General features: G+C 53.0%; 1 protein-coding gene across 2 annotated transcripts in view; it reads right to left on the reverse strand.

The window, feature by feature from the left end:
* Positions 1 to 22,204, reverse strand: part of TNS1 (tensin 1) — a 204,111-nt gene that overhangs the window by 23,321 nt on the left and 158,586 nt on the right. For both annotated transcript variants that reach the window (XM_025404235.1, XM_025404236.1), the window contains 5 exons: positions 12,265 to 12,461; positions 11,338 to 11,413; positions 7,694 to 7,786; positions 6,605 to 6,628; positions 6,082 to 6,120 (listed from right to left, as the gene is read on the reverse strand). In XM_025404235.1, coding sequence (XP_025260020.1) covers positions 6,082 to 6,120; positions 6,605 to 6,628; positions 7,694 to 7,786; positions 11,338 to 11,413; positions 12,265 to 12,461 — 429 coding nt within the window. The remainder of the gene's footprint in view (positions 1 to 6,081; positions 6,121 to 6,604; positions 6,629 to 7,693; positions 7,787 to 11,337; positions 11,414 to 12,264; positions 12,462 to 22,204) is intronic.

Below are 22,204 nucleotides of genomic sequence, written 5' to 3' on the forward strand. Positions count from 1 at the left end.
CCAGCCACAGCCTACCCATCTGCCTTTTGTCCCCACACAGAGCCCCCTCCACTCGACAGCAATGACAGTGGACAAGGCTGGGGTAGTTTGTCTGTGAAGAGACAGGCACGGGTGGTCTATTCTAGGTACCAGGCACAGGGTGATGCAGATCCAGGCACCTCAGCACCCAAAGCTGGAATCCATGTAGGCAGTACCAGCAAGACCTCCTCGAAAGCCTCCCTCAACCAGCCCAGGCCACCCACTCCCCTCACAGAAGGCCCAGGCCAATTCACACCAAAGGCATGGATTCTGTGCCACCCAAGCATGAGGCTCTGCTGGAACTACGAGACAATGCAGAGATCCCCTGAGCAGGCCCAGTACACTTTTTTGTAAAGACTTAATAGTAAACATCTTAGGCTGGTGGGTCAGGCTGTCACTGTTGCAACTACACAACTCTGCTCTTGTGGTGTGAGAGCTTACATAGACAATAGGACAGTGAATGGGCATGGCTGGGTCGCAATCAAACTTTTTTTTCCAAAATAGTCAGTGGGCAGGATCTGACCAGCTACCACGGTGTGCTGACCCCTGATCTAACCTGTCTCCTCAGCCCAGAGAGGTGGAGCCATGTGCCCAGGACATATGGATAATTAGTGGCAGTGAACACTAGCACCAGAATCTCCAGACTCACAAGCTGGCTCTGGGTGACCTAGACAGGGCCCATAGGCTCACAGGACACCCAGAGCTGGCTCTATTCAGCACTCCAGCCCATCAGCCAGAGCAGAGCCAACTCGACAGGGTTATCCCTAATGATAAAAAGAGCAAACAATTATACAGGAAAAGTAGGATTCAGGGGGTGTAAGTACCTTGCCCAGGTCACAGCTGGCAAGGGGCAGAGTCGGCCGAGGAACCCAGGCAGTCTGGCCCCGACCTGCCCTTACCCACTGCACATGCAACCCTCTGCAAGTCGGGGAGCCAATAGTTTCAGTGAGTGCTTTAGTCTCGAGCAACTGGTAATCCAGCTTGGGAGAAGAGATCATCAGAGGGAGTCTCACCCACAGCCATGCAAATGACACCCAAGGTCAGAGTCCACTGTCCCCTCCCGTCTCTTGCCACCCTAGGTCACTCTCTGAAAACTCTTCCCAGACCCTTCCAGGCACTCGGCATGGCTTCGCCCGGGTCTCCACGGCTCTCGGAACCCCTTCTCTCCCAGCCAGGGAGACAAAGCCACTCTTTGGCTGCCCGTGGGCTCCCAGAGCCTGCCTAGCTGGTCTGTGTGCCGAGCCCTCACACAGCACCTGGCACACAGCAGGCCCTCAATCTGCATGTGCTCCACAAAGTCACAGAAGCACGACACTTACCCTCCAGCCCCATCCAGAGGCACATAGTAAGATCTCAGAGGCCACATCCATTTTTCTCACTCCCTAAAGTTCAAGTTGAAACCTATGTGAATGATACTGTGAAGATCTGTGCTCTTCTCCAATCCACTGACATCGCTCCTGATCCGCTCTCTACCCTGATCTGCGTTTCTGGAGGCTGACTTCTAGTTACTATGTCATCCACACCCCCTTACTCTCTGGCTCAGGATAGCTTTGGCCTCTGGCTAGTAAGGAGGGACTGGCAGGGGATGAGAGGGAGGGAGACAGAAGAGCAAGGTGCCAGTGGCTACATCCCCTCCCCATCTCCCTCTAGCCACACTCCAGTCAGCGGCCCTGCCCTCCAGCTCCCTCCTGGTTCCTGAAAGCCTGGGATGATGGCTCCCTGCTCCTGATAGGGAGCACTCGGGGTGCTTTACCATCCCTCACTGCTCTGCCCAGACCTTTTAAGAGTCCATCAACTGTCCTAGGTTGTTCCATTGGAATGAACTATCAGTTTCCCGCCATGCCCTTGACCCACACATTAGGTAAGCAATTCCCATTGCCCTATGTCCCACCCCTTTAAGGAAGTACAGATACCCCTTCTAGCAACTGTAAAACTGAGATAAAGTGGGCCGCACAACTCCATCCTGTAGTCTAAACGCAGGCACCTGAGCTGCAGCCTGGAGTCTGCGGGTAAGATTGCATGGAGGGCCCATGGGACAGTGTATTAGAACCCTGAGATGGCTCGATAGGATGGCCAAGTTCTTTAGGCAACAGTCCCATTGGCCCCTTCAGCTCCTAAACTGCAGAACACCAGAGCAGTTCTCAAGACACTGGGAGTCTGAACTTGGGGAACAGGATGGCTCGCCCTGGGAGAAGCAGCTGCATCCATTCCCACCACAATGTTGGAAACAGCCCTTGTGCCTTGGGTCGCCAACCTAGCCAAGGCCACTCAGACCCAGCCCCACCTGGCCCTGCCCTCACCGGGCCCCCACCTCCTTTCTCCTTCCCAGCACATCCTCTTCCTTGGTCAGCTGGTCTGCCCTCCGACTGCCACCCCTACCTGCCCTTCCAGTCCCACACCATGGGGTGGAGATGAACGAAGCCCTTCCATACAATCTCTACTCCTCATGAACCCAGAGCAGGAAGGACCTTTGAGAAGTTATTTGATTTCCTGAGTTCATCTCCAGAACTGTTTAAAACCCATCTTCACGGCTAAACATCAGTTTTCCCAAGTTTTCAGATGCAGATTTCCACATTGAAAACGCTTCCTTTTTCTGTCTATTCCCTGGCTCTTTCTCTCTCTCCCACCCCAGGACAATATACTTCTACTTGCAAGCTCTCCCCTCACCCACCACCCGTGCACTTACTAGAGACTTTCTGGGACTCAGTTTCCTCATCTGCAAAGTGGGAATGAGGATACCCACCTGCCCGGCTAGGATCAGGTGAGAAGAGACAGGAAAGTTCCTCCTAATTCTTTCTTGCCAATCCCAGGCCCGGTGTTCAGAACCACTGCTCTTAGCCGCCCATCCCTGCCTTCCTCCACTCCTCACTCGCACCACCTCTCCTGCTGTTTTCCTCCTTTCCTCCAATCCTGGAGCAGCTGCATCAGAGGCTACAGGGAGTTGGGCAGGGCGGGAGAGGTGGGGACAGGGAGGGTACTTCATGTAGAACATTCCAGGACCCCAAACCCTGCCAAGTGACTGCTGGCGGTGGAGAGCAGCTGCAGCACAGGGTGACTTGGGCTCCTCCAGTCTGGCACTGTCAGCTCCTCGTCCACACCCTGAAGCGCATTTTCTGTCTCCTCAAAGAGGCTCTTTGCTTGGAGAGAAGGGGCACACCCACTCTAAGTTAGATTAAGACATGTGGGTGAAAGAGAAAGAAGGGAATATGGAAACCCCCAGGTCCCAGATCTAGGAGCTCAAAAGTTAGAATTCCAAACCTTTTAGACTGGGCCACATGCCCCCTCCTCCCAGCCCCCATGCCATCCTATTCCTACCCCGGCTCAGCACTTTTGCCTAATATTGAAATGTCTGTTGGCATCACTCTCCTCACCAGCTGCCTTATGCATCCTTATATTCCCAAAGCCTGGCACACAGTCAGTGCACAAAATATTAAGAATAAATGAAGCAATGAATGAAAGAATGAATGAATGTAAAGTGTTTCGCACAGCGCCCGGGACATAGCAGACATCCCTCAAATTCTTCTTCTCCCCCAGCTGAATAATCCTGCCTCTGGCCATTTTTGCCTCACGGGCATTTTTTTCTGAATTTCCCATCAAAGTATCAGCAGGGAAATCAAGCGGAGCCTCAGAGGGTCAGCAAAGAATGAGCTTTAGTCTGACCCGGGCTATGGCACATGAGTCAGGAAATAAGGAACTGGCTGCCCACAGCTTCGCTCCCTGCCCCTTCCCCACTCCACTCCCCAGACCATGGGCAGCAATTCCAACTCCCACACTGGAATCCCAGGGCACGGTGCCTGCAGGCCTGAGAAGAGCTTTGAAACAGCCACTTGAGGAAGAGACAGGAGACCAATAACTCCAGTCTGGCTACATTACCTCCTAACTGTGACCTTGGGCAGATCCCCCAACACCACCCACAGTGCTGATGTCAGCTGCGTATCTGTGACAACAATGGGTGTGGCTGAGTTAACCCCTAAGCACCTTCCCCTCCAAACTCTGTGGCTCTGGCCAGAGCACTTGGGGCCCTGTAAGATGAGAGTCATTCAGGAGGTGCAGTTGGCAGATAGTTCTGTTCTATCGAGGCCCACGCCCCTGAAGTCACCCCATAGTGAGAGACAATCACCAGGCCCTGCCAGCTTGCTGGATAGTCCACCCCATGGTCCTTTCCACTGGACAGTGTTTGGGATACCACGGGTCTAAGTCAACCAGCTTCGAGGAGAGCTGAGAGCCTATTGCATGGTCCGGCATCTGAAGCACAGGAACGTTGGCTCTGAGCTCCAGCTAATGCCAGTTTCTCTCTCCCAGCTCCTGCCCTGCCAGGAGCAGCGGTCAGCCTCCAGCTTGGGAGAAAGCCCTTTCCCCAGGTATGAGGCTGCAGGGGAGCGAGGAGGGGCCGTTCTCAGCAGAGGGACGCATGCTGTGGTCCACCTACTCTGTCTCTGGAAGCTGCCCTGTTCTGCAGCCCCCCACGCAGCCTGATGCTGTTGCCCAAACCCCAGCTGGTTAGGAGAGGGCAAAGTCTTCTGGGAAACTCCAACCATCCTAGCTGGGTAACAGCAGATTTAGAGGGGCACAGGCCATGCCCGCTTAGGGGGTGGAAAATCAAGGTGGTGTGTACAAAGGAAAGTGGGAAATAGGCCTGAGAAAACCAGCCAAACGGCCCAGGGCCCAGGTGGGAAGTCAGAACACCTAACCCGTCAGAACTGGAAGCGATCACAGCACCCACCTTGCCCCATCTTCCTGGTAGAGATGGGGATGCCAGTGCCCAGAACCAGATGCTGGTCTCCCGCCCAGGTTGGCACCTACTTTGTTTCACCTGCTGGTTTAAGTCCTCACTCGAGTTCTGCTCCTAGTGAGTCCAAGGCCTCCCACCTGATTACACCCCCTCTCTGCTTCCCTGGTGCCCAGTGCAGGGCTCATTTAAATCAGGGGTTCATCTGGGACCCATAGACATGCCAGCTCCTTGAAACTGCTTTTCAGAATTACTTGCATGGGAATCCCAATGCGTTATTATATACACAGTGAGTCCATAGATTTCCTGAAATACCCAAAGTTGTCTGAGATTCCCGAAAGACAGACCTGGTACTTTCAGTGTTGATAGGAAACCAGGCAGGGCTTCCAGAGGGCAAATCATGGCTCTAAGATGGGGTCTCTGAACCAGGAGAATTATCCCCCCAGGGGACACTGGCAATGCTGGAGACATTTTCGATTGTCATGACTGAGTGAGAGCTACTGGCATCTAGCAGGTAGAATCCAGGGACACTGCTAATCCTCCCACAGTGCACAGGGCAGCATCCACAACAAAGACTCATTCAGGGCCAGGCACAGTGGCTCACGCCTGTAATCCCTGCACTTTGGGAGGCCAAGGTGGGTGGATCATCTGAGGTCAAGAGTTCAAGACCAGCCTGGCCAACATGGTGAAACCCTGTCTCTACTAAAAATTTTTTAAAAATTAAAAAAAATTGCTGGCCATGGTGGTGCATGCCTGTAATCCCAGCTACTCAGGGGGCTGAAGTGGGAGAATTGCTTGAACCCGGGAGGCAGAGGTTGCAGTGAGCCAAGATTGTGCCGGTGCACTCCAGCCTAGGCAACAAGAGCGAAACTCCATCTCAGAAAAAAAAAAAGGAGTCATTCAGGCCAAACTGTCAGTGGTGCCAAGGTGGAGAATCTCTGCTCTGAGAAATGCCTGTGGAGCACGCCCTGGGAAAGGGGATCTGAGTCCCTCCCTGTCTACCCCTGTGAGCGGCTGCACACCAGGCAGGCTGGCGCAAATGGTGCTGGGAGAGGAAGGTGCAAGAGGAGCGTTTGGGTCAGCAAGGTGACATTGCAGGAGCCCCCAGACACTGACTGCGCCTGTGCCTGGCAGCTACAAGCTCCCCCATCAGGACTCAGGAGGTGCCCAGGGTGATATCTCATCACCAAGCGTTGAGGGACAGGAAGGCCATGTACCTGGTCACCTGAGTTCTAGTGAAGAAAGAGAGCTGCCTCCAGCCAGCCTCTTCAAGCCCTGCATGAAAAGCCATTTCCAGACCCAGAGAGCAGGAAGCCACAGCAAATGCCACTTACCTTCTGAGAGCCTGACCACCACCTTCCCCTCATCTTCCTCTGAGGGAAGATGAGAAGAGAGATGGGAGGAAGGAGAGGCAGGAAAGAAGGGCAGGTGGTGAAGATGAGGAAGAGCAAAAAAGGAAAAAGAGAGAAAGATATTAACAGGGATTATTTCTTGAGAAAGAGAATCTGTGGAGAAAAGGGAGGTGGGAAAGCTGGGGTGAGGCCAGGGCCAATTTGCGCTGTCCACAGAAGGGCTCCAAGGGGAAGGCCGAGGCCCACCCTGCGCAGGACCCCAAGGCTCCACGGCATAGTTGAGCTCCTGACTCTCAGGAGCCTGAGCCCCTCACAACCCCCGTGCCCAGGGCTCTGTGGGCCGAGTGTCAAGCAGGAGTGTGCTGGCTGGTGAGAGGCAGCCGCTAGCCCCCTTCTACTGACCCCCCGTGGCTCAGTGTCCCTGGCCATGCTGACACTCTGAGTGGGAGGCTGTGCCCAGCTGTGTAGCTTCGTGGGTCACAAATGCATGCCACTGCCCACCTACCTGGCTGGATGCATCTTCTGGTAACTAAGGAAAAAAGTAAAGTTGACCCCAGGAGCCCCCACCCAGCCCTAAAACCAGAGCCCAGGGAGCAGCTTTCTGAGTTCAGTGGCCCCACATGGCCACCAAGGGCCCAGGGAGCCCTGTCTCCCTCCACCATAGGAAGGAGAGGAGCTGGGAAATGGGAGGAGGAGGTCAGAGGTGTGAACCTGGGGTGGTGTCTGCTCAGAGGAGCACCTTCTGCCAGACAGGCCCAGGGCCCTGCCCTCTACCGTGCCAACAGGACCGGCTGTTTGACCCCAGGGAGGCCAGGCAACCATCCTCCTTCCTTCCTCAGAGCTTGGGGTGCTCTCCTCAGCAGCAGGGTAAGATGCAGCCAGCATCGGGAATGGGGATGGGGGATGAGCACAGGCCGGAGAGAGTCAGAAGCCCGGAGGTGGCAGGTCTTGGAAAGGCAGGAGAAGACCTGGGCTGGGGGCAAGGGGGTCAAGGAGATGGCAGCCAGTGATGACTACTGCCAGTCATGGGTTTCTGTGGTAGGGTTCTGTGGGCCTGAAGAGGCAGACCAAGAGACCACTCTGAATGCCAAGTGATGCCTCGTGGATGCCAGGTGAATGCCTGTCATGCCTCGTGGATGCTCAGAGCAGAGCCAGCTGGGCTGCCAGCAGAGGCCCTGGCACAGAGCAGCAGGGGCATGCTTCTCTGACTGTGTGTGAGTGTGTGTGTACATGTGTGTGTACCCATGTGTGCATGTGTGTGCGCCCATGTGCATGTACTCAAGGGCCTGAACACCTCGAATGTGTGGCTTCCAGCAGAGATCTCCACAACACCAAGGAAACTGAGACCAGGCCTCCAAAGCCCCAAGCTAGAGGAGGATGGAAGTTGTGCCAACTCCACAAGTCAACAGGCAGGAAGGCTGCAAGGAAATCTGTCACCCGCCAACCCTACAGAGAGAGTCCTCACCCAGGCCTGACCTCAGCATGGGCACAAAGCCGGCTGCTGACCAGATTCTGAGGCCCGGGTTTCTGTCCAGAACCACAGGAGTCCTCCTCCCCCTGGCCCCCCTCCCCATCTTCCCTCTTCCCAACTCACCTCCTGTGGGGTGCAACAGGATGTCTGCTGGGTTGTGGGGTTTCAGGCCCAGAGCAGACAGGGGTGTCTTGGCCAGACCCGGGGGGGACCGCACTGTGCCAGGAAGAAGAGGGGAGACACAGGGAGTGAGAGGTGGGCAGGAAGGCAGACACACCAGGCATGTGAAGGCTGTGGGACCAGAGATGGTGCCGAGGAACCACCCTGAAGCCCAGCGCTTTGGCTCCACTGCCCTTTCCTGTCTGCATTTCTCCACGTTTGAGCAGTTTAAAGGATAGAGGGAAAGATTCAGGAAATGGCAACCTTGTCCTGGCTTTGGCCCCAACCTTGAGAGAACCATTTCCACCCCTAGGCCCTTAGCTTCTCGGTGCAGTCCCTTTACTTTGCAATGGCTTATAACACACATGCAGGCTTCTGCAACTGTCTCTGACATTCTCTATAATAATCTCTCATCCCTCTTCCTCCCCCCACCCAACGTGCGTGCGCGCGCGCACACACACACACACACACACACACAGAGTCCATTTAAAACATGCACTTGGATGGACTCAGAAGAGAACAGAAGAAAATTGGGCCTCAGGATGGCACACCCTGTAAAGGACAGAGACAGAAGGAGATAATGGGCCAGGGCTATGCCAATCCTGAGACCTCAGGCCAGCCCTTGGCCAAGCATGTCCCTTGAAAAGCCCAGGAGGAGAGAACTTCTCAATGTGGGGCTCTGTCCCCCTAAACCTCAGTGTCCTGGAAGGAGGAGAAGGCTGCAGTCTGTGGCCAAGAACACCTACTCCCTATGCAAAGCCTGGGCTCCTCCCAGGCCACGCATCTGGGTTACAAGTGTCATGTAACACGCAAGGTCAGAAAGGGCTGCTGGCTTTTTCCCATTAGCCAAGAACCCGGCCAGATTCGGAGCTGATCTGCAGGGTGGCTGTTATGCCCAGTCACGAGATACCTGGGTGGCAGCTGCCATGTCTCCTGACACAGCTCTGAGAAGGAGTTAAAAAATGAACTCTGTGTCTCCTATCAGCGACATTGGGAGCCTGCAGAGACCACAGCCCCAAGGACACTCTGCCTGCCGAATGGCCTCAACAGATTAGCCGTGGCCCTCAGATGCCCAGGAACCACCAGCAGCAAAAGCTCCACGACCCTCCCTGCCCCTGCTGCTTTCCCCAAAAGACAGTGAGACCTACAGGAATCTTAGAATAACGAAAAAATACACTCTCTCTCCATGCAAGCAACATACATAACTCATTCGTGCAGGTGAACACTCACATGCACATGCGAACAGGAAGACATCACAGGGGTCCGGATGGGTGGCCCACCCCTGCCCTTCACCCTCACTCTGTCCTTGGATGTCCAAAGGACAAACACAGCATAGGGGACAAATGGGTACAAACATACACCTCCAGTTATGGGATAGGTCTAGGCCTCACGTCTCTGTCTATCCTCCCTCTGTCTTTACATACACACACACACACACACACACACACACACATAGATGCATACACACAGATTCTGTTTCTACCACTGCCACACCCCCTCTTCCCTATCATGGTGTCTTGCTCATAGATACCTATCAAACGCTTATTAATGTTTGTCAAACCAATGGCGATTGAATGAAATTAATTATGAAATAATACACCTGGCCTCAGAGACAGTTGTTCGTGGAATAATCACGAAGCAGCCCCAGCCCACAGGTATGTGCATGTTTAACCAACTGGTGCAGCGGAGGCACAGGTGGGCCCACGAGGAGGTGAACGAGACGAGAGGACCAGACAGGGCAGGAACTCTCTCTTGGTTCCTCCCTTGTTCACCTCCAGCTCCTGAATTCCTCATTCCCCCGGTTCCTGGGCAAGTGGGCCCTTCTGCTGAGGCAGATGAGTGGGCGACACTAAAGCCAGGCAAGCCTTTTGCTTCCTGAGAGAAAAATTCCACACGTTTCTCTGCCTTCGGTCTTCTCTCCCTAACCCTGTGTGTCTGTGGAACCTCTGACTTCTTCTCGCCAAGGCACCCATGGCTGGCCAAGAGGAGGGAGAGAAGGCGGCAAAACCCAGTTCTAGCACAGCCCAGGTGGCTCCCACCCCAGGCAGGGTGAAGCCCTTTCCCTGGCCATTTAGGGCTAACAGTGAATGGAAGCAGATGTCAGCTTGGAAAGTGAAGGCCTGGGAGAGAGGCTCCCCGCGGCCACAAGAGGCTGCAGCGTTGACTCTCGCGTCACCTGCTCTAGGTTCACCCTGTCCAGCACAGCAGCCACAAGCTACACATGGCCGCAGAGAACTTACAGAGTGACTAGAGTGAACGGAGATATGCCATAAGTGTGAAACACACACCGGGTTTTAAAGACTGAGTATGAAAAAGAACACAAAACATCCCGTTCTTTTTCACATTGATTATATGTTGAAATGCTAATATTCTAGACCGGGGTTAAATAAAACATAGTAAAATGAATTTCACCAGTTTCTTCTTACATTTTATAAGAGATTGTAAAATAGCTCAATATTTTTATTGACTTATTTGCCTATTGAAAGGATATTTTGGATTTAACAAAAATGTCATTAAAATTAATTTAGCCAGTTTCTTGTTATGTTTTTTAATGTGACTACTAGAGAAATTTTATTATAAATGTGCTCATATTATATTTCCATTGGACAGTACTGCTCAAGGGAGAGCCACAGCTTCCAGGGGCCGCCAATCAGTCACACCTTCAGCCTCCTCATGCCCAAGATGGCAGCCAACACAAGTTCTGCTGGCACATGGGCCACGTACATTGCCACATTCCTTTCCAGTACAGGACAGCCAGCCCCCAGGGGAATGTACAGCCAGCTCCAGTTCTCCCTCCTCTCGCCACTGCCAGTGGATAGCTTGGGCCAGGCCCAGCCAACCTGATCCCTGAACAGCACCAGTGTCTCCTTCTTGTGCTGACCCAGGCCTCTCCTGAGTACACTGAGTCCCTCGCGGCCTGGTATTAATCCATCACTTCCTTCCCCACAACCACCTCCTCCAGTTCCTCTTCATGTCTCTTCTATAAAAAGGAACACTGCCCCATGCCTCGGCTCATTTGGGTCTTGGCTTTAGGTGGACGTGTCTCTGTCCTTTGGGGATCTGCCTCCCCAGTAAGTGTATAGGGGCTGGGGGCTAAATGCCTCTGCCTGGAGGCCAAGGATGGATAAGCTGGGGGCTGTGTCAGCCTGAGGGTCCTGGGTCCCTCTCCCCTTGGTAGAAGCTAAATAGGTTGCCTGTAATGGAAGAGGTGTCTGGATACAGGCAGAAATGGAGGTCAGAAACAAAGCCAAAGTCAAGTCACAAAGAGTCACGCTAAGATGGTGGGGTCTTTTGAGTGTGGACGGTAACAAGACTCTAAACAAGTAAGAAAACTCTGTAATGTGGGAGCCCAGAGTCCCACGGTCACTCAGTCTGGACCCTAAAACTGGGGCGGCTGCACCCTTAGATGTGTGAGTGTGGACGATGGAGAAGACAATGGCCATGAGCAATGGAAGAGAAGGGGCCATGGGGGTGAGGAGCAGCACGTTCTGGCCCCACCTGGGGCACTGTCACCTCCAACCCTCAGGCCTGGGGCACTCCCACAGGCAGGGTTGAGCTGAGGGGCAGAAGGGGACACAGGGAAGACGAGCTTCACAGGGAATTCTTACCCCCACTCGGTGGTGGGCTGCTCGGGGAGGTTCCCTCCATCTCCTCGAAGGCCTCCTTGTAGCTGTGCAAATGGGGCTGTGGAAGAATACGGGCAGAAAAAGAGGGAAACCATGAGAAGGAGAAGTTTCCCCTTCAGATGACCTGGGGTATGAGGACAGTGAGTTAATCAGCCCCCAAATCCCCTCGTCAGACTGGCTCCTCACTGGTGCTCAGGGCAGGAGACAGGTCCTGCCAGAGGCAGGAGAGAAAAGATATCCACAAGCCCCTTCTATCCAGAATGACTCATTAGCCTGGCTTTTATAGGCCAGTACACTCGCTCCCTCAATGTGGCCCGTGGACCACCTACATCTGAATCTTCCAGGGCACACATTTAGAATGCAGATTCCCGGGTCCCATCCAGATCTACTACCCTGGAATCTCTGGAGGAGGATTTGGGAAGCTACAGTTTTAACAAACTCCCTTTTGGTTTACTCATGCTGTAGTTTGAGACTCACTGCCTTCAACTACTGAAATGTCTTAGAAATGCAAACCTTTTGGAATGAAAATTAAAGCTCCTGAGAAAAACCTTATAACTGCAAAGGGTTCAAAAATAATTTTTCCCCTCTCCAGGATCTAGTTTGGAGTTTTGAAATTGTATTCACCTATACCATCCCCAGGATTCTTACCACCTTATTAAGGTACTCTCTAGGAATCAAAAAAGAAACTTCAATCTCAACATTAATGCAAGAAGTGGGGACATAAAACTATTTAAGGAAGGAAATGGGCCCCAGATTCCACACGTCAGAGAAGAGAGTTTGGGTGAGGACGCAGGGGGTACAGATCACTGAGTATACTGACATCAGCGCCAAGTTGCCCATCAGGTTTCTGGAGATTTGAAGTGGGCACCACTACCCTCTGTGGCCCCAAGATACAGCTTAAGGACTCACCTCTTTGGGCCGCCCTCCAGGATTGAGAGCGATGGTAAGAGCCAGCTCGGGGGAGACACACTGGACAGGGGAGCGAACCCCAGGGCTACGAGGGGATGTGGCTTCTGGAGACTGGTTCTCATACTGTCCATCACTGGCCGCCCGCCTCCGCAGAGGGGCTGGGGGCTCTGCAGGCTGCTTCTCCCGAGCCTGCACCCCTGGGAGGAAAGCAGGGTGTAGAGGACAATGAGCGTTTTGTGTAAGAAATGATCCATCGGCCTAATCCCTTCAGAGAAGGCAGTGCCTCCTAGCTCAGAGGCCAAGCTGGGGCTGGCCTGCCATCCCCCAGTGTCTTCCCCTCAGCCCTCCTGGGCCCAACTCTGTTCACACCCCAGGTTTTCTCTGCAGGAGAGGGGATCTGCTTAGATTGGCTCAGACTTCACCAGGAATCTCTCCACACAGGGCTGAGACCAAGAACACAAAGGACTGATACAAGAAACAGATGTCAACTACTTCCAACCCCTGGAGGCGGAGGGCCAGAGCTTCCAGACAAGGGAGGGGAGGCGGAGGGAAAAGAGAGTCTCCAAGGCAACTGCATCAACCAACCAGCAACATCAAGCCTGTGGGGAAGAACTCTTGGAAAGAGCTAAATTGCATCATCTTGCAAATGGTGCTCCCAAGGAGAAACAAAGACATGACTAAGCCTTGTTACGAAGTCCCCGGCCCCACTTGGCCTCTGGGATAATTTTGGCTTTCTCTGGGGTTCCCCAATTTCATCCGGTGTACCGCTGAACCTCTTACCAACTCCCCTTATACTGGCCCCTTGGCTCCCCGCCCCAAAGATGGCGGCAGATCCCACCGTGTCCCTCCCAGCTGAAGAGCAGGCAGAGAGAAGTCATGTGCTCCATCTGCTTTTCTGTACTTCCCATCCCAATCCCATTCCACAGGCCTGGGGATGCTGTTAATCTCACCCTCCTTCCTTCCCACTCCCTTTTCCCACAGCTGGGCTGAGGCATGGAATCCATTGCCTCATTGAGCTGGTTCCCAGAATCCTAGAAAACTCACTTCCTGGGTCCCAGAGGCCAAGACCCAGCCTGAAGTGTGGGCTTCTGGTCCTGAATATCTTCTGGGAAGAGATTCCCAGCCCTGCTTTCACCACCGCTAGGACTTACCAAAGGCCCCAGGTCACATGGGTCAGTGCATGTGCACACATGCACACACACTGCCAGCCCCGAGGAATGTGCCAGTACAGCCAAGCAGAAATCACCCTCGTTCAGACAGAAACATCTTCTGCCATCCACAGTGAGGACTGCATGTCCCCAGGCGCGCCTCCCAGCACCCCTAGTCTGGCACAGCCACAAAGGCTGCCACAAACAGCACCACCTGTGAAGACTTCCTAGTTGTCATGAACAGCAGGCTGCCGGCTGCCAAGCCTACGGGCAGACACACACTCACACTCACATAGGCAAAGCCGCTCTGAGACACGCCCTCATACTGTCCCATAATCAGGGGCTCCCATAATCGGGGGTGGGGGGTGCGTCGGGAGACCGGCATTTGCACATCAAATGCAGAAGGTACCGAGAGATGCCCTGAGTCTCCGCTTTGGGCTCTTTATTAATCAGGGGCAGCCCTGCTGCCATCTCAGCTAAGAAAATAGCACCCAGGATGGGGACAGTAAACTGGACGCTGACCTCACTCTGCCACTTACAAACTGTTCCACTTAAAGCAAATAAGCCCCGTGCCCTGAAGAGCCCTTATTCACAGAACAGAAAAATAGGAGTCCCATTGGACCCAGCCAGGGGCTGCCAGGAGCATCTACCTGGAGAAAAGAGCAGTGTGGTTTTGGGAAGGGTGGGCAGCTTGCTTCCTGCAGCAACCCCACACTCCCAGGCCTTACCTCCCCAGAGCCCCCATCCCACTCAGGTCTCCTGGGCAGCTTGGACCAACACTGCCACTGGTTTCATTCCTGGCAAAAACATTAGAGAGAAACAGACATAGCCATTGATTTTCTAACAATAATTGTGACAGAAGAAGCCCATTTGGGAAACGCTCTTGGGGTTTGGAACTGAGTTCAGCCCCAAGGTTAAAAGAAATGCATTAGGGCTGGTCTCAGTTCCGGGCTCCTCTGCCCCCAGCAGCTCTTTCTGGCAGATCCCTCTGCCTTTTCAAGGTGTGGCCAGTTTCCCTGCTGGGGGATCTGACGTTTGCCCTTAAAAAATAGATCTGTTTGCATTTGAGGCACCGAATCTCCTGGAAAAACCAAGAACATTCTACCCAAACTTCCCAAAGCTTTCTCCACATTCAGGGGCCACGGATGCCTGCAGCAGCCTGGGGTGCAGGGGGCACCTGACAACCGTAGAGAATGTGAGATCCTGGCATGAGGCAGTCAGCCATCTGAAGGTGAGCTGCACCTTCCCAATCCTCTCTCCATCACCACCAGAATGGCACGTGGGAGCATGTTCTGACCAGAGGCAGGGAAATGGAAGGAATGACCTCCAAAGAGCTAAGGAGCTGCAGGGCAGCACCTCCCTCTGCGGAAGGGGGAAGACCCTGCATTCCACTCCCACGGGGCCAGCCCCTCCCCCTGCAGAGCACCAATGGCCCCATGGCACCAATGGCCAGTCAGGGCCACTCACATTCTTTGAACACAGTGTCCCACTGTTGTCCCCCTTGGCAAGCCCAGATCTGCCTGGAGTGTCTGGAGAGACATGTTCCCTCTCTCTTGTCTTGCTCTATGGGAGGGGAGACTGGCGTGGCAGAGGGGAGAGAAGAGAGCCCCATTGTTCCTTAGCCAAGCTGGGGTGTCTGGACACAAGCTGACAGCCAGTGTCAGGGAGAGAACACCCTCTCACGTCCCAGAGGCTGACCGATAACAAAAACAGGCCTGCTCTCCCCACCTCCCTCCCTCTCACCACCACCCTCCACCCCAGGACTTTCTCAGTCTTTGGCCCCATTCTCCCTCTCAGGGCCTCCGTCTCCTACACCCACCCAGGCAGAGGCAGGTGCCTTGCACAGACACACATGTGCATGCTTGCATGTGCACACACAAACACACACACACACACATACACACAGCCTAACAGAAATGGCAGCAGGACACTGGGATGATGGGGGTACCTAGTGGGGCCACTGGGTCACCCTCAGAACCTCTAGGGCCAGCCCCTATCCCAGCAGAAGGCCATGTGGCCAGAGGAAGAAAGGAAGAGAAGCTCCCAGGAAGCTGAGAGGGCTGGGGTGCCCTTAAGACAACAAAGTGTCTTTAGGATCCTAACACCCTATGTTCAAGGAGCCCTGGGGGTCCTCTAAGGGCTGCTTCATACATGGGCATCAGGCCTTCCCCACAGCCCTGCCAGGATGAGCAGTTACCCTGGCCCCAGGGTTCCACACAGGCCCCCAGTCCTGAGGAGCACGACACCAGAGCAGCCCCCTTCCCAGGGAGGCGTCACTCTGCTGCCAGGACAGTGCTGTGCTGGACAACAGCTCACTCCAAGGCTCCCCTAGCGTGGGCCGGACTGCTGGAGGCAATCCCTTCATCTGACACACACACACACACACACACACTCACACGCACACTCACACACCCTGCAATTCTGGGAGCTGTAGCCCTGACACAGACCGATACATGTACTTTGGCAAAGCACTGCTGCCCGCCACCCCTGGATCACGCGGACAAGTACACTGGTGTCAGGCTTCATGATGTGCCTCCTCTGCACCCCCAAGACTGGCCACTGCCACCCTCACAGACCCAGCTCTTCTTTCCAGTCTTCCGGTTTCCAAAAGACTGGATTCCTCAGCTCCAGGTGGCAGGGCTGGGTGTCCGACAGCATGCCTGGGGCTCCGGAAGTGAGGGCCACCTGCTGGGCCAGGGCACCAGAAAGCCACACGGCGATCACACTAGCAGCCCTAGGGCAAGCCATGCCAGCTCCCCTTAAGGCAGGCCCACCATCCCAGAACCTGACCCTACCCAGGCCCTGCTGAACACTGCACTCCCCACCACTGGGCTGAGAGAAGGGCAGAGGGAGAAGAGAGGAGGGAGGGGCGGTTGAAGGGAGCAGTCTGCTAGAGCCATCTCCTGATCATCCCTGGACTGGAGGAGGGGCCATGGAGGCACCAGATACTGCCATTGGGAATCAACAGTTCCCATCACCCCTAGGCCTTTTCCTGGAGCTGCTCAGGGCCATGGTGTGGGGCAAGCCTGAGCATGGCATCTTCCCTGACCCAGCCTCCAGGGTCAGAAGAGCAGGGGAAGGAAGAGGTGATTCCCTGGCCCAGGCTCAACGCCTAAGGGCCTGCATGTCCCAGAGGTCAGAGGTATATGTTAGTGGATGGCATCATTCTCAAATGAACTACCGTGACCCCAGTGAAGCATCCACGAGGTCCAGGGCATGTCAAACCCCGTGCAAAATACACAACAGGACAGGACTATCATCTGTCCACTTCTCAGATTGGGAAATTGAGCTCTAAGTAGTTAAGAGACTTGCCCAAAGTCGCAGAGGTGGTCTCAGGCAGGGCCAGGACCCCAACCCAGGGCTTCTGACTCTTAACCATGGGATCAGAGATTAGGAGTGGGACCAAAGGGGTATGCTGTCCCCAGGATGTGCCATGCTCAAGAGTGGACAGAGCAGCAGGGGCTGGGGCACCACTCTTATGTTGTGTCTGGTGGCCCCAAGCAAAGCTCAGCCTGGCTCCTGCTGAGACCTAGCCCTGCAGCCCAGGCAGTCTGGCCAGGGTGGCCGGAGTGCTGAACTGTCTGGAGCCCTCACTGAGCACCCTCATTGCAAAGGCCTGTATCTCCGCAGGGGACTCTGAATGTTAGTCTAGTCATTCCAGACATTGTTCCCAGCAGGCAAGGCTAAGGCTAGCGTGGGGCCCATGTTCATGCAGATGTGAGCTCTGGCTCATGCAGAGAGGAGGGAGAGAGGGCTGGAGAGAGGAGGGATGGAGAAGTAAGTGAGGAGACAGAAGAGAGGATCGAGAGAAATGGGGGAGGAGAAGGAGAAACAGATGGAAACCAGAGAACAACAGAAGAGGGAGAGGAAAAGACAGAGGAGAGAAGGAAGAAGGTGGGAAAGGTTTGGAAGGAATAGCACATGGAGAAGGAGTGAAAAAGAGAGAAACAGATGCTCAAAAGTGGGCTAAAGAACTGGAAAGGCAGAAGGGGGAAGGAGAGCCACCCACCAGAGAGGGAGGAAGATCGGAGCCGGTGGCGAGGAGGGGGCGGGAAGCTGCCACTGTGCCCGATGCCCTGCAGCTTGGCGTTGTATGCTGCCCACCCCCACCCCAGGGGAGCCAGCAGGAGTGGGAGGCAGGCAGGAAGGGAGGATATGGGGCAAGGCAGGCACCCCACCAACAGCACAGGGAACAGATGGACATGGGAAACACAGAGAATGAAGGGGATGGGGCATTAAACAGGACAAAACAAAACAAAAACAAAGAGAAAATCAAGATTAGTTGGTGTTTTGACTCTGGGATCTGGGCACACACTGGAGGGAGATGGGGAAGGTGTCAGACAGGAAGAGAGGGGGATCCAAGGTCCTGCCTCTCTAAAAGGCAGATGGACCTCCTGCTGGCCAGCACCACAGTGTGTCCCTCTCTTCTAACCCCAGGGTGGAAGCAAAGGTGCCAGCATGGGACCAGGAAACTTCACGTGTCCCTCACCTGCTCTCATAGGCAGCAGGCCTGTCCCTGGACCACCCCTCTTTTCCTGGGCACCTGCCTCTCCCTGGACCCAGGTAACACACCCAGCCTGAGCCCAAGGGTCACCCTCTCTCACACTCTGGCTCCTTACCACAGCCATCTGAGTGATCCTCTTTCCTGGGGAACACTTTGTGCTTTTCTGCTCTGGCCCCCAGCTCCTGGTCATCACCAGAAAAGTCCTTAAGATGAACCTTCTCAGATGCACTAGAAGGACATGGTATGTTATCCTTTCCTTGCCCCTTGTTGACTCCTAACCCACCTTCACACCACAGGGGCCACATGAGTGGTCAACACTGCCCCTGCCCTGGCCCCCAGAGCTTGAGCTATGTTACTTTTCCTCTCCTTCACAAGCTGCTCCATGCCAGTTCTTATGCTGGTTCCCTCTCTTATCTGTAGTCTCGAAACGTGGGAGGCTCCAGGACTCCATCCTTGGGACCTCTCCTTACCTGTCCTCAACCCCTCGGTGACATTGCCCAGTGCTATGCTTTACCTGGCATGTATATGTTGACAATTCCCACATCTCTAAGTTCCAGCCTCTTCTCCTTAACCTCTGCAGACGTTTCATGGTCATCTCAAACTTAATGTGTCCAAAAATCATGTTTCTAGTGTTCCCCTGAAACCTGCTCTTCGTACATTGTTACCCATCTCAATAAAGAGCAACTCCATTCTGTAGTTGCTCAGGCCCCAAACCTAAGCGTTGTCTCTGACCTTTCTCTTTCTGTCTCGTTCCATGTGTAATCTATCAGTAATCTTGTTGGCTCCACCTCCAAAATATGTCCACAATCCAAACTCTTCTCCCCGTTCCATGGCCACTGCCCAGCAGCAGCCACCTAACTGCTCTCCCTCCTTCCATCCTGCCCACCCTGGTCAATTCAGAACAAGTCGGATGATGTCACTCTTGGGCCCAAATCCTTCCTAAGGCTTCTCATGCCATATGGAGTAAAAGCCACCACTCTTTCAATCACCTCAAAGACTCTCTGTAAGCTGTCCCCATTCCCATTTCCTCTCTGAACTTGTGTCCTGCTATGCCTCCCTTGATCACTCTGCTCCAGCCACACCAGGCACACTCCTGCCTCGGGGCCTCTGTACTTGTTGCTCCATGGGGCTCATCTCTCACTGCCCAGTCCTGATCATCTCATGGAAAGTGCAGCCAGCCATCCCCTACCTCTCACTGCTTTATCTCAATGGCACGTACCACCTATCTGACATAACCTATGTATATGTGCTTATTTGTTTAGTATCCATCTCTGCCATAAGGGCAAGGATCTTTATTTGTCTTGTTTGCCACCATTTTCACAAAGCCTAGACTGGCAAGTAGCACGCATTAGAAGTTCATGTCGAATGAATGACTGAATGAGCCTTGAACTCATCTCCTATTCTCAGAACAAAATGTAAAAAAAAAAACAAGTGTTTTCAATTCAAGCTCCCAAATCTTGACATCAGTATTTCCCTCTATCTTTATCTATCCTTTATTCTAATTTCATGAAGAGGCATCTTACCTCCTGGTTGAGCCTAATTTACCTATGTGGACTCCTAGGCCTATCCCCTCTTACCTCCTTAGAGACCTTATTCTATCAACTTCTTTCTTTCTCTTCTTTTTCTTGTCCTTCCTCCCCACATGTCCAACCTACTCCCCTCCTCTTCTACATACAAACATTCTCATGACTCTTATATTTACAAAAACGTCCCCAATCTCTCACTATCCTCTTTAACTACCACTCTCTCCCCTCTTATCACAAAACCACTCAAAAGAGTAGTTGGTTTGCTGTCTTCACTCCTTCTCCACTCATCCTCAATCCCCCATAGTCTGGTTTCTGTCACCAACACGCACTAAAAATATGCCTTTGATGTTTTACACAGGGTTGCCTAATTTGCAAGTCCAGTGGATTTTTCTCAGTCCTCCTCATGATCTCTCCAGGCTGACACTGCTAACCTCCTGCCCTTCCTCCGTGAAACCCTTTACTGCCTTGACTTCTGTGATGACATGCTGTCCTGGTCTCCTGCCACCACCCGAACACTCACTCTCAGCCCCTTTGCAGCCTCTACCTCTCTTCGTGGCCATTCCATCCTAAGTTATTTTCTCTCCAAGCCCTCTGACATTGAGATCTCATATACACCCAAAGATTTAACCATCACCTTTGTGAGAATGATTCCAAAACCTGCAGCTCTTCCCATTCTTTCAAGCTCAATTCCAAAGTTCAGTTGCCTTCCATACATCTCTCCCTGGAGGCTCTACTGTCCCCTCAAACTCAACATGTCTAACACCAAGGCTTCATCTTCCACCCAATGTCCTCCTTCTGCCTTCCTGCTTGTTAACAGAACCATCATTCTATTTCTATTCATGGAGCTCAGAATCATTTCTGATGAACCCTCTCCCTCACCTACTCCAGTCAATCAACACATAAGTGCATTGGTTCTACTTCCACAGGATCCATGGCATCATCTCTTCATTTGCGTTCCTATGGTCAGCACCCTAATCCAGCCCCACATCACTTAGGCTATCTAATAAGCTCCCAGCATCTCCTGGCTCGAAGTCTCTCCCATGTAGTGTCCTTCCTGCCCAGACCCACCAGACACATCATCCTGAACCTCAGCTCCGGTCATGGCATGTTACCCCTATGAAATCACAGTAATGGCTTCCTACAGTGCTGCCAGGTAAGATGCAAGCTCCTTAGTCTGGTATTGAAGACCATCAAGAGACAGACCCCCAGGCTACCTATCCTGACTTGTCCCTCACAGAGACTATATGCTCTCAATCTACTTGCCATGCTCCGAACATTTTCTTTGCTCTCCTGTCTTCACTGTGAACCCTCTCTGCCCAGTGATCCCAATTACTTTCAAAATCCTATCCATCTTCCAAGGCTCAATTTAAAAACCACACTTAACACTGCCTCCCCCAGCTCTAGCTGATAGTGATCGCTTCACCTCTCTCCTTCAGAGCTTTCTCCTTACCTCTCTTATTACAAAAGACTATTTTAAAGTTCCAGTTCTTTTTCCCCCTTCTAAACTCTAGACTCCTTAAGGATAAGATCCATATCTGATTTCCAACATGCACTGAAATCTCTACCTCTAGAGACATCTGAGATCAGTCCAGTCACACAATCAGGGACATAAGATAACCCAATGGACTCTCCAACTCTGACTCTTATTTCTTTTTCTTGTCTTATTGCACTAGCTAGGACATCCAATACAATGTTAGATGCAAGTGGTGATAACAGACATCCTTATTTTGTCCCTGGCTCTAATAGGAATGCTTCCAGTGCTCCACAGGAAAGTGTGATGCATGCTATAGGTTTCTGGTCCCTACCCTTTATCAAATTAGGAAACTGCCCCTACATTCTCTATGACTTACACTGGAATAAGGCACAAGGGTGATTAGATCAAAGTGGAATAAACCAGGGACATGAGACTGAGGTATGGAGGACAGCCAATGGGGAAAAGGCAGACCTGGGGGAGGAAAGCCAGGAGAAATCAGATCAAGTTCATGGCCATGAAGAGGTTCTCCCACAGATCTGAGCTTCCTAGGTTACTCATGTCAAAGCACATGTTCCAGCTTCTTACAGCGGAGATGTAGAAAGAGCAGAAAGAAGTAGTGCTGAAATCTATCTTCCCTGCCTCCCAGACTGTTCTACACATTGATCTTGTCTGTCTGCCTTTATCCACACAGGCACTGCAGATATCCTGAAAGGCTACTAAGGAAATTACACACGCAGGACCTGCTGACATAAATTCTGTTATAATGACAGGGCTTGAAGCAAAGAGGCAACTTCATAGCCCTGGGAACCAAATATAACTGTCCCCTCTATACATTTCATCCCTTCTCCTGAGTCACTCCCAGTTGATGGAGGAAACGGAAACAGGGTTAAGGAATGGGAACATTGTCCCAACAGTATCCTTCCCTCCCTAAGATTTCATGGCAGCCAAAGCCTGAGAGGCTACAGAATATGGAAGCTGACAGTCAAGCCCTTGAAAGCTGGTAGGAGAGAAAGGGCTAAAAGGCAGTCCGCTACAAGATAGGCATCCTCCTAGGGCCATTAGGGTTGTGGCCTCCTCTTGAGCAAGCTCTAGGAGAGCTACATGGAAGGGTTCTTGTAGGGGAGGAAATGTATTCTGCTCCCCCAGAGAGAAGGCTCCTGGATCCTGCCCCTCATTAGACTAACATGTCACTAATCTTTAGGCCACCACTCCAACCTCACAAAATATTGGGAGGGGAATTAAATTCCCAGGGAATTCAGAGAGCCCCATCCCCCTCCCCTCAATAAAA

Source organism: Theropithecus gelada, chromosome 12 (assembly GCF_003255815.1).
Source record: "Theropithecus gelada isolate Dixy chromosome 12, Tgel_1.0, whole genome shotgun sequence".
NCBI classification, from domain to species: Eukaryota; Metazoa; Chordata; class Mammalia; order Primates; family Cercopithecidae; genus Theropithecus; species Theropithecus gelada.